Source organism: Rhea pennata, chromosome 14 (assembly GCF_028389875.1).
Source record: "Rhea pennata isolate bPtePen1 chromosome 14, bPtePen1.pri, whole genome shotgun sequence".
Classification (NCBI taxonomy): Eukaryota; Metazoa; Chordata; class Aves; order Rheiformes; family Rheidae; genus Rhea; species Rhea pennata.
This window is the reverse complement of record NC_084676.1, coordinates 13,343,462-13,355,580: the sequence shown is the minus strand read 5'-3', so window position 1 is coordinate 13,355,580 and position 12,119 is coordinate 13,343,462. Positions and strand designations below refer to the sequence as shown.

Below are 12,119 nucleotides of genomic sequence, written 5' to 3'. Positions count from 1 at the left end.
GCTAGGTGTCAGCCTCTGTCTCTGTCAGGGCTCTCTTGTTAGAGCAGAAGGCAGCTTTCTGTCACTGCTAAGTTTAAACAGATTGCTAGTCAGATGAAGTATTTATTACTGCTGTATTTTAGGTTTGTGTCAGCCTTTTCCAACCCTCATTTTTCATAATGACTTCACTACCAGATCGTTGTATAACTTTATTTTCTCTGTGACTGAAGCCTCAGCTCCGTTGTTCCTGTTTTCAAGTGTATTTGATCATTTACCCTGGTGTTAGAAAGATTCTTAACTTGTTTTGTGATATTTATATTCTGTCTTGTAATATTGAACACTTAGGAAAAACGTCATGTCTGCATTTTCGGGTTGCAGAAAAAGTACAGAGCAGCCTGTGCTGAAATGTGACTTTTCCTGACAGTGCTTGGGTTGGGTTTAGCAGGTACACATTTAAACAAGCCTTAGAGGTGACCTGCAGAGAAAAGGAATGGACTTGTGCCTTTTTTCATTTCTTTAGGATAGACTCAAAAGACCTCTAAGTTTTTTAATGTAAACTGCTTTATTTTCTCTGTATCTTTTCCTTCAAAAATTGCGGTTTCTTTATTCTGGAAGATTGGGATGACTGCAGATCTATGGAGGTGTAAGCTAAAGCCCTAGGAAAGCTGCAGCAGCTGAGAGGGGCGTGAACTTTTAATCATTACTGAAAAATGTGGGGTATTTTTTGTTGTTATCCGTTTAGCACTAATACTTAATTAATTCTTGGGGAGAAAAGAGGTTTTAGTGGTGCTGAGTGGGAACTTGCATATACTCATCCTGACCACAGGAGCTCCCTAGAAGAGCCACAGAATTGTAGATTTAACCTTTCTGATATTTTAAGATGAAAAAACAAGGAAGTGGGGGAAAGAAAACTTAACATTTCAACCCAGGCAAAATTCTGAGTCTTTTATTTACTTGAGAGAAAACAAATTCTAAATTTCCCTTTATCTGCCTTATCACTTTTAGCTTAAGAAGTTGCGCCTTTCTCCTTTTGCCTCTCTTTGCAGTCACCTGCTGAGGCCAGTGCAGGTGATTTACTTTAAAGATCGATATGTTTGATGTTCGCTTGTGCCTCATCTCAATTTCCTTTCTCTATCAAATACAATTCCACTGGCAGTGACAAAAGAGGACCCAGAGCAGCCCTGTCCCTGGTGTACTGCACTGCTTGGATACCACTGGTGCCTGCACTGCCCCAGGGCTTCCTGGCTGCCATGAGGGCTGCTCTGCTGGTGGGAATCGTGGGAGACTTTAGACTATGCTAAGGCTAGAAAACATCCCTGGGAACTCAAAGCTGTTCTCTGACTCACAGCATCCATCGTTTAAAGCAGCGGCTATTTTCTCAGCAGTTCTTGAAAAAACTTCTTGCCTTGAGTTGCGGCAGTGAAAGGAGGGTGCGTGATGATGTGCTTGAGGGAGCCCATCGGTACATCTGCTTTGGACCATCTCATTTGCAGCGGGCAGTGACCTCCCATCCAGGCAGTGGTCAGTTGCTGCGACTGCATCCTGCAACCAAGTGGTGTTGGTACAGAGAAAATCACTGCTGTCAGAGAGCTCATAGTTTGTGAACCTGTACTAACAAACTTCAAGGCCAATAGAATACTTTTATTCATACTCTTTCAAATAAGGTTAGGAGACTCCTAGCCTTTAAAAGATTTAGAGAAATGGACCAAATTCTGGAGATTTAGAATCTGTGATCTGAACTGGTGCCATATCCTCAAATATATACATTAGGGATAACAGAAACATGGCGACACAGTATTTGTGACTGGAGCAGAGATATTAAAAGATATGCACTGTTCAGGAGAGAGAGAAATAAAAATAAAGGAGAAGGTGTAGTATTTTATGTTAATGATGAGTTACACTGCAAAGAAATAAATAATATCTTAGATAAAAACAGAACCTTTTTGGGTTAGAGTCACTTTAGGGGACTCTGGCCAGAGGCTTTGCCTGAGGATTATTAGGGAACTACATCAGCTATCCAGGACTGGAGTTGATCTAAGTCAGAATCTATGGTGAAAATCAAACTCAGAGAGTTTAATATACTCAAGGAAAGGGGGAGAAAACTCCCTTAGATTTCTTTGAGAAATGGCATGAGAAATTGCAGGTCTGACAGCAAGAACTGCTAACAAACTGTTGTAATTCTATCTGATTAGAGAATGGCAAGCGTAATATGTACACTGAAGAAGAAGAAAGGGATCTGGCTAATGACTGGCAGGTTAGCTTGACCTCAGCAGTGCATAAGGCTTTTGAACAATTTTTAAAGGAAAGAATAAGTAAAGTCATAGAGGTAAACGAAATGGGATAAGACACACATGGATTTACCAGCTGTAGATTGTGCAGGTTAATCTGTTTCCTTGCTTTGATGGGACAGCTGATTTCCTAGGCAAGAAAAACGCAACAGAGCTTATCTATATGAAATTCAGAAAAGTACTTCTTCTGGTCAAACATCAGCTGTAATGGTTGATCAGGTCAGCCAAGCTCAAGATTTTAAACAGGAATAGATGGGGGCTGCTGGGATGTTTGAGGGAAGGCAAGAGGATGGTAACAAGCTTGGGTTGTTTAGCTCAGCAGAAATGGAGATAGAAAAGGGCTGTGATTGCTACCTACAAATACATCGGGGTAGATACCATGGACCGCAGAGACCATGGAAATTGAAGGACAAGGCTGGCATGAGAATGATGGGCAGAGACTCTCTGAGCATACCTCTGGGCAGTAAAGTAGCAAAAGGTGCTGCCAGCCATTATTGCAGAAGCTTGCTGACACACCAGAAGGAGTAATGGAGGCAAAAAGCTGACTACTTCAAGATGGATACTTAACTATTTTGGAAAAAATATATGACGTAGTGGGTTCAATACCATGGACAGAACCTGATGGCCCAGCAGATCCCTTTTGACCCTGTTAGCTGTGTACATTGTTTTATATAATATCAGAATTTTTCCTTTTCAGGCCTCCCAGGTGCTGGCTACAGAGGATGTGCCTGAAGATGGGGAACCAATGCAAATTACACAGAGGTGAGGAGGGTCATTTCAGAGTGTGAGGCCTGTGGCCTGGATCCTTCCACTCTCCCTGAAGCGATTTGAGGCAGGGTCTCGCTGGGGCTCTCTGGAGCCCTGGGAGCTGCAGAGCTTGGCAGCTGATCTTGCTGCAAAGGTTGCCTATAGTTGGTGTTAGTATATAGCACTGGAAATATGTGGCATTGGGACATTGTGGGAGAGACAGGTGAGGCACAACAAGAGAGAGGGATCAGGTACTACTGGTACTTTATAAGACATGCAAGCTGGATACTAGCACAAGTAAAAGGACTTGATCCTTACCCTCTGGAGCTGTGTCTGGTTTGGCGAAAAAATGAAGCTGTAGAGTGGGGTAGGTGAACTGAAGGTGAGTTATAGTGGTGGGATTGCATGATCTGTCTGTAAAGGCACATACGCAGCATGGTGGATGAATTACTGGATGTGTGCATGTGTATTTTTATATTCTTGCTGTACTGCAGAAGAAGCAAGAAGGGAGGAGGAAGCCAGACGGCACTGCCTATCAGCCAAAGATAGAGTGCAGTGCTCCAGAAAAGCCACTTCAGCATATGACAGGTGTGGGACAAGTCAACATGATTTTCTTCAGATTTAAGCCTACTCTTCTTTTTCCTTTTTTTTTCCTCTGGGATGCAGTTCTGCAGTGAGGACTGTGGGAAAAGCAGGGCAAATTCAAGGAGGAAGTTACAAGAGAGGGCAGATATGTCAGGTTTTTTATTTGATAAGTTTTATAATTCAAGCTTATTTTGGAGCAAAACTGCCAGCTTTTCTCCAGTCTAACGATATTTGGTCTGAACGTTTGATATTACTGTGCAGGGTTGGAAAATCCCTCTTGCTTGCACCTTTCTAACAGGCTTAAAGCTTGCCTTGGGGAGCAAAGGAGCCGACTGCGGTTACTGCAGAAGCTGACGCGTCTGTGACAGCTGAGTTTTTAGCTTGTACATTTGTGTGGAAGGCACTAAGATATGAACTCAGGAGCTCTGGCCTCCTTTGTGTTTAAGGCAGAAGAGATCAGGGTTGAATATGAGAAGAGCAGGATCTCTGTTGTGTAGCTGATGGGGTTAGAGGCTTTTCTGGTTTGGCTGTTTGCTAAGATGCACTGTTTCGCTGCTGAAATGTTCCTACCCTTTGCCAGTCAAGAGCTCCTGGCTGCCCTCAGCCCTAGGGCTGAGTCTCACCGTGCTGTGCTGTACCCTTGTTTAGCGGCTGGCATGACTGTAGTAGGACAAAAGATGTCTGCAGTCTTCTCAGTTTTGTGCACATTAAGTGTTACCATCTGGCTCCTGGTAGTTTGCCAGAGCAGCCTTGGGTAAAACTCAGGTACCCTGGTCAGCTGGCCTCAGCACCACTTAATGGAAAAACACTGCTCTAAGTTGAATCTTGAGATATTGAAACAGTTTTGGAAGCAGCAGTAGTGAAAAGAAGCTGCTTTGCTTTCTGTGGGCCACTCTGCCTGATTGTTTTATGCTTTGTGCAGTGTCTGGTAGATTGGGGTTTTAATAAATGATTATAGGCTTTGTTACCAGGAGATAGCTGGTGTAGCAAGCAATGTGGTTTGACTTCAAATTGATTAGCCCATTTTATAAATGTCATAGCAAGTTGTTTTGTGTGAGTTCTTTTGAAGTGAGCCCTGATGTTAGACACAGAGTAAAACATGCTCAGCCTGGATTCATAACAAATGCTATGAGATGCTTTATTTAGAGAGAGAAACCACTTGTGATTTCCTATCAGAATTTTGTTATTTATCATAAATCAGCAGTGGCTGTTCTCTTCTCTCTAAGGCCTATGGTTGAGCTTAATAAATCTTCTGTTTGTCAGTATGGGGATTCATATTTTTAAAGTGTATTCTTGCATACTTGATCAGACTAATCAGAAAGCCATGCAAAGCGCTGAGGGTGTCAGCATGGGTGCCAGACTTACTCAGCAATGCCTGCCTGTTTCAGAAAGACATTGTGCTCTGTGGGGTAGAAATATGGAGGAATAATACGAAGGTCAAAAAGAGAGGAGTTGTACACAATGCTGCACGAAGGAACCACTACACCAGTGTTGGCAGGACTTTGCACCAAGGAAGCTTTGTGTTGTGTTGCATTGGTGCTACTTCTGGCTGCCATACAGTGGAAAGAAAGAATATTAGTATGAAGAGGGAAGGAGAGCAGTATACAGTGTGAAGCAAATCTGTGTCTTTCCTCTCTAAGAAAAGCCTTGACACAGGTGAGGAAATGTTTGTACCTGCAAAACTCCCTAACTTAAGAATAGGCAAATCAAGAGTCCCACAGACACAAGCAAGTAATTTTGCTCCTCTCACATGAAATAGTGACCCTTGTGTCTTTTCATCGAGGGCTTCTAGAAGAAAAATAGTTCCTTTTGGGTTTATGCTGGGATAAAATTTTAAACCTATGTATTTCTCTGTTCTCCTGGTCATTGAAAATTAAAGAGTTGTACGCCTTTCTAAACTGTGAGAGACATGCAGTGCATACTATAATGCCTATTTGATGTGAGATTTACGTTGTGTATTTATATTTTGACAGCATCTCTGTATTGACCCCACTTGACAGTAGAAGGAGTCCAGATATTGCTACAGAAAACTCTACTGAAGAAGAGGCCACTGTTTGCCCAGGTAAAAGGCACTTAGAAATGTTCTGAATATTGCATTGAAAATAACACACTGATAAAATTCAGAGAAAAGAAGAGAATTGTTAAGTTATTTGAGCAAAACAAGATCTCCTTCCCAGCTGTGTTTATCAGGACTGAAATTAACTTACTTTGTTTAATTCCATGGTTTTGGGGCCCATTTCTTTTAAGGCAGTATTACAGCTCTGTGAACAGAGATTGCTAGGGACCTGCTGCTGAAGAGATGCCAGAATGCACATCAGGGCAGAGTGCTCATTCAAAATGAGGTGTCACAAGTGGTCTCTTTAAAACCCTCAAGAATTTTTCAGGTCCTTTTGTGTAAAACTATGTAAAGCATGAGAGCTGAAATGATTTTTACCTTATATTAATGAACAAACCTATTTGGGACCATGAATTTTACTTCTCTGGTCTTTTCTATCATGTTTGATTCTTCACCTGATTTTCCAGGTAAGGGTTTTAAGTGAGAAACCTAATGAAGACTGCTCTTGTTCATGAGCAGCTGTAGAAGGAGAGGTCATGATGGTGCTTGGAGGCATTTTTTGTTGCTAAGGAAAACGTGGAGGTTTGAAAAAGGTGCAACTGTGTGACAGACCACAGAATGGGAGCTCTGTTTTGCTCCTTGGGTGTGAGGGAGAGCTCCGTTCTTGCATTGTCTCTATCCCAGCAAGTGTCCCACGCGTTCCCTGTGTCTAGTCTCACTCCCCATGAAGCTGCAAAGCTACAGTGGCTTTGTCCTCACACCATTGTGCTGTGACTTTTAACCCCAAATCCGGCTGTGTTGTTGCACGTTGTCTGTTAACATTTGTGTCAAGTCTAAAAAATATTCAGAAGCTGTGAAAACACTGTTAAGAAATGGGCTAAGTTACACCAACAAGTGAGGAAAAAGTTTGGGGGCTGCAAACCTTCACTGACATGGCAGTGTTTTTTGCAGAGACCCAGGGGAGTCCATCAGAAGATACTGAGCCAGAGAGAGAACTCTGCTCGAACAGCAAAGATGCGCCTATGCAAGTAAGAGAGTGTGAAGCTGAGGAAGTGTCCTGTTTCCAGTCCTGCTTTCTAGGTCTTTTGCTCAGCTGGGCTATGTTAGTATTTCCCCTTGGGTGGTTGAAAGCATGGGTTTCTGCTGCTAGGATCCTCATAATCACTTCTCTTTTCGCTTTTCTATCAGTCGCTTCGTAACTCCAGTCCTCTTTGGCCAAGGATTGACTGCAGCTGCTTCTGGAGCTGGAGAGCTTATATCAGCTCTAGCTTGTTATTTTATGTCATGTCCATTTTTGGGCTGGGTGATATCCTCAGTCTGGACAGCAGCGCTGTTGCTAGTCCAGGGTTAGAAGCATAGTGCTGTGGTGGTCAGTGTTGCAGGGGATTCCAGGAGCTCTGGTGGGATTCCTGGTAAATCTTAGTTGCATCGTGTTGTGACATATTTTTTCCCTGCTACAGTCCTTTGAGCTTCAGTGTCTTTTATTTTTCACAGACCGTCTCTGAGAGTCTGAGAGGAGAGATTCACTCAGAGAGACTGAGTTGAGATAAAGATGACATTGAAATGTTGAGAGTTGGTGATGGTTTATAGTCCAGGGAGAGTGAGCTGAGCCCAGGAATCTGGATTTTTATGCAGTAGTAGTTAATAGCAGTAGTAAGTCAGTGGCAGGGCCATCCTTTCTGGTGCAGGTGTGCGCTGTTGTGTGGCTTCTTTTCCTGTGTTGGCACACCTGTGCAGCAATTGCTGTGCAGCTGTCACGGTACTGACATCTGACTACAGTTCCTGCTTCTGATAAAACTCCCTTTGTCTATTAATTTAGAGAGCTGTATCAAAGGGGTTGCCAAGTACCACTCTGGCAGGGTACATGAATACAGAATCGTACAGCTCTTGACAAGAGGATTCGTTTGTGGAAGGCTCATTCTGGGAGTCTGCAGCTTGTACAGGTGTCTGCAGCTCCGATGTCTCATTGTCACAGGCCTCATAATAAGCCAGATCCTGCTCTCATGTGCCTTTCATTCTGCAGGTATTTCAAAGCACCCTTCAGTCAATTAGACGCTGCAGCAGGGAGAGGCAGTCATCCTTCTGTGCAGGGCCCTGCCATTAAAACGCGTTCATGACCCATTCAATTATGGCCAGAACATTGGCCTGTCCCTCATGCTTTGTAGATGATGCCTTTGGGTCTTAAGTTTCTGTCTAGACAGCTACAGGGCACAATACGGTCAATCCAGTGTCCAGGAGTGATGTAGTTGTGCTTCCTAGGGATTGTTCAACAGCGTTATTATTGGTAACAGGTACTAGTCCTGAGCCTGCAGCCTTCCAGGAAGACTGCTGAAATAACTATCGTATAGATCAACAATTAGTGTGAAGCAGGCATTGACCAGCAGGACTGACTTCTTCTGGCAGACACTGAGCCAGGATGGGGGAGTCTTGTTTTTGAGCTCAGCCCCTAGCATTGCTCTTGGCTGGCTGTTGGCTGCAAGCACTATGTCTTGTAGGCAGTTTTGTCTGCTGAAGAGCAGAGGCAACAATTCCTGCCTCTGGCAGGGGTGACTGGTTCTGCAGTTGAGGTTTCTTAGATTGTTCCTGCAAGGTTTGGTACAAGCAGTTTTAGGACTATGGTGCCTTTTGTTACAGAATGTTGCATTTACATTTAAAATTAGTAATTTACCAAAGAATGCAGGTGTGTAGTGTGTGCAGAATTGGTGATCTCCTAAGAGTGTTTTAAAAATGGCAGCTAGAAGGAGCAGTGCCTGCTGCTTTTCCCATCACATATTTCTGTGTTGTCTGACTGGAGTAACGCAGGTTTGATCTGATCATTCATTTCTGACATGTCTTGTTTTGTATGACTCCTCTTTGTGACACCCCACAGTGAGGACTTCACAAGATGTAGTGACACTGGGATGTGAGAGCAGAGTATGAGAGCAAATGTTCTAAGTGATATACTTCAACAGCCTATGTTCAGGTGGAGAAATTCTCATAGCAACTCTTCCATAGTGCAGAGAGTTTCCCTGGAAATGAGTGTGCTGTCTGTCCTTGGCAGTCGCTACCCTATCAGCCAGCTACTAGGAGGAATGTTTTTCTGAGTTGGATTCTCAGTTCAAGGACCAGTTCTGCAATCTTTTTCTTAGTGCCTCTGAGTCAGTAAAGTGCTCTTTTCCCCCTTAGGACATAAAAATGAGGATGGGTGCTCAGGATCAAACCCTCATTTGAGAAAGCAGGTGATAAACCAGGTAATACGACAATCTGCTCCAGCGGCACTGAGCATCTTGGCTGACCCCAATTACTGCTTCCCTGAAATTACACTGTTGGAAGGAAGCAGACAGCAGTTTAACTGCATACTGCATACATGTCACTGCTTAGAACCAAGGACAGAAAACTCTCCTCTATTAATTTCCTAGAGGTTTCTTCTACATGGTTAATATTTAAATAAGTTTTTTAATCATTCTAAAAAATAAATTCTTTCTTAAATCTATAAGTATCTTTTAGGAAGCTTGACTAGGCAGAGCTCTAGTTAAAAGTGAGATGCTGGTGGTCTGCTGTGTCTTGGGTGACTTAATAGTGTGGGGAGCCATTTGCATTTCAGAGGGTGAATAGTGGTGCACCTCTACAGCTGTGTAACCAGTGCGAAAGGAGAGTATCAGTGATAGTGGAACCCAGAGAACAAAGATGGGCTGTGACATTTTGCCCTCACAACACTGGTGAAAAGCCATCCCTAGTAATTTTGTGACACAAGGATTCTAACTATATTGCCTCACTCCTTGATCTATGTCCCTTCTGATGACTGCCCTAGCTGCATCCTCTAGAGAGGAGGAGCTCCCCAGTGATCTTGCCATACTCACTAAGTGCACAGCAGCCTCCTTTCATCCTGGAAGGAGATCTGTTCCCAGACATTGTAGCCTCTGTAGCATGGATCATGTCCAGAGACTGATGAGCACAAGTCAGGTGTTGAACTCTTGCTTTGCCCCATGAATTTTCCATCAGTTTCGCTTCTGAGCTTTGTTGATTAATGGAGGCTTTGCTGTTTTTCTGCGGTAGTACAGGTGATGTTTGCCTTAAATGTTGTGCACGGCTGTGCAGGGAAGTTTCACCGTGATTCTGCAGAACATGTTGCCTTTGGAGAAAGAATTAGATAGTACTGCACAGTTTACTCAGCCAGTGGTGTTATTTCTGACCTATATGTGGTGAAGGGAGAATAAAACTTTCCAAGAAAAGCTGAGTCTATGGGAGGGTGATTAGCTCCCAAACAACACAGAGCTCAACAGCTAGCAAAAAGAGAGGAGCAGCACACTGACCTGTCTGGCTGATTTTTTTTTCCCTCTTCCTCCTCCTCAGGCTGGTGGAGATGAAAATGCTGGCAGGACTGTGTCTGAGTGCAGCCCTGCAGCTGCTGACCATGTGTCGTGCCCACTGTGTGACCAAGGCTTTCCAGCCTCGGAGATCGAGCTGCATGCCATGTACTGCAACGGCCTCATGGGAGAGGAGGCTTGCGAGGACACTCCAGGTCTGCCAAGCACTGGTTTTGTGTATTTGCTCTCTGTGCTTGTCCCCCTTTCCTATTGCTTGCAGCCTTGTTTTGTAATCCTGTCCCTGTCAGGATATTTTGTGTGTGGCATGTAGAGAGATTTGTTCTCTCTGCTTTTTTTTCCAGCTCCACCCTGGCTGGGGAGTTACTGGAGGCTCCTGTCTTTCCAGCACCTACTGTACAGTTAGCTCTTCTGTCTGAATGGCTTCATAATTGATCGTACTATTAGTCCCTTGGAAAGTGTATAAGCTGAATATTACCTCAGGATCTGGCCCTGGCTGCTTCACTCAAAAGGCACATCTTTTGTGTGTTTTGTGAGGACCTGCAGAGAATTTGCCAGTGGTAGAAAATAATAGTCTCTAGAGGCACGCAAGTGAGAGTGTCCTTCGGGGCTCTCAGGAAGGGAGCATCTTCTGTACGGCTCCGAGCACAGTCTGCGCTGTACAATGAATCTGACATTTGTATCTGTAAAAATGTTTTTTTCAGCAGTGAGAAACTGTAGAAAAGTTTCCCTCTTGTTCCTCTAAAATTATAAAGTGATAACTATTGACCTGGGAGCTCAGATCTTTCTCCTGCATGTGAAGACTGAAGCATAGAAGTGTGGTCAGAATGCTGATATTAATCTGTCTTTGCAGTTCTCTCTATGTCAGTTTTTCATAACCAACCTTTGTAGAGCTTAAGTGAACAAATACACCAGCTGGTTATCAACATATTCAATAAGTTATGTTTTAGCTTCTGCTTGATATGTAAAGTCTGTGTTAGCATAATGTCAGGTAATATCAAAGTAGTAGCTTGTAATAAGATTAAGTTTTCAGGTTATGCATATATAATTTTCAGTTACATATTGAGTTATTAAGTATAACCTTAATCTATGATGTCTAAGCAATTTGAGCAAATCAGAGCTGGGACAAGAACTGTAACTTCTGTGTTTCTCTAGCAAAAGGAACTTTCACCATGTAATCTTAATGCAGAGTTGATGTATGTAGTTTTAAAATACAGGGTCCCTGTTATATAAATCTGTGGAGATATGACGTGGGTCCTGTCAAGACAGAAAGACCCAGAGTAGCAGCTGATACTGCTTGGTGCTGAATTTTGGTGGGAAGTTGTCTCTGCAGGCACAAACTAATTCTGCAAAAGGGAATGGCTCATGCAGATCATGAATTATCACAGTTCCCCGCCCATCTTCGACACTCATAAAGGTCTTATCTGTGCTACAAAATGAAGCAGAATTTTTAATATACCTTTTAGCAGGAATGTCTTTTGTCTTGTGGTAATCAAGTCCCCAGTGTGCCTGGATTGAGAGTATATCCACTGATCCTAGGGAATCCTGACTGTGATCTGGAAAATACTTTGAATTTTTTGTCAGTGCAAGGGAGCCTGTTCTTTCCTTTGGTGTTGTATTTCAGCAGGACAGAGTTCAAGGCTGGCCTTTTCACTCTGCTTCCAGACTGGTCTCCTTGGGGATGTTTGTACAGGTAGCTATTTTGGAATTGCTACTCTGCTACTCTGGCTTGTTCAGAACAATCCCTCTGTATGAAAACTAGCCTAGTCACACAGAAGTGATTTTGTTTTGCAATAATGGCTCTAAGAAAAGCAGTGGTTCTGGGGCAAGATCACTGTAGTTTGGATTTTTGATTTTCAGTTATTCTAGCATTTTCCCAGTAGACACCAGGTTTTACTAGCCATGACAGTCTCTGATGGCGGTGTTTTTTGGGCTAAAAGTCTTCATAGGACTGTGGGCTACTTGAATTTAGAGCAAGACATGGTATCTGGTTGGGGTTCAGCTTGTAGTGCACCTCAGTCCGGTTTCCCGAGCCTGCACAAAAATGAAAACCATACTGGAAGGTCTCAGCTGGTGAGCTAATCAGAGGCATTTGGGGTGCATAGGGAAGGATAATGTTTAGCTCTGAGCTGAGGGAAGACTGAAGCCTGAAACATGTCT

The 12,119-nt window shown here is 43.3% G+C and overlaps 1 protein-coding gene across 12 annotated transcripts in view; it reads left to right on the top strand.

Moving 5' to 3' along the window:
- The window catches only part of UIMC1 (ubiquitin interaction motif containing 1), a 39,575-nt gene that overhangs the window by 19,012 nt on the left and 8,444 nt on the right, over positions 1–12,119 (top strand). For all 12 annotated transcript variants that reach the window (XM_062587052.1, XM_062587050.1, XM_062587051.1 and 9 more), the window contains 4 exons: positions 2,965–3,029; positions 5,573–5,661; positions 6,607–6,683; positions 9,988–10,156. In XM_062587052.1, coding sequence (XP_062443036.1) covers positions 2,965–3,029; positions 5,573–5,661; positions 6,607–6,683; positions 9,988–10,156 — 400 coding nt within the window. The remainder of the gene's footprint in view (positions 1–2,964; positions 3,030–5,572; positions 5,662–6,606; positions 6,684–9,987; positions 10,157–12,119) is intronic.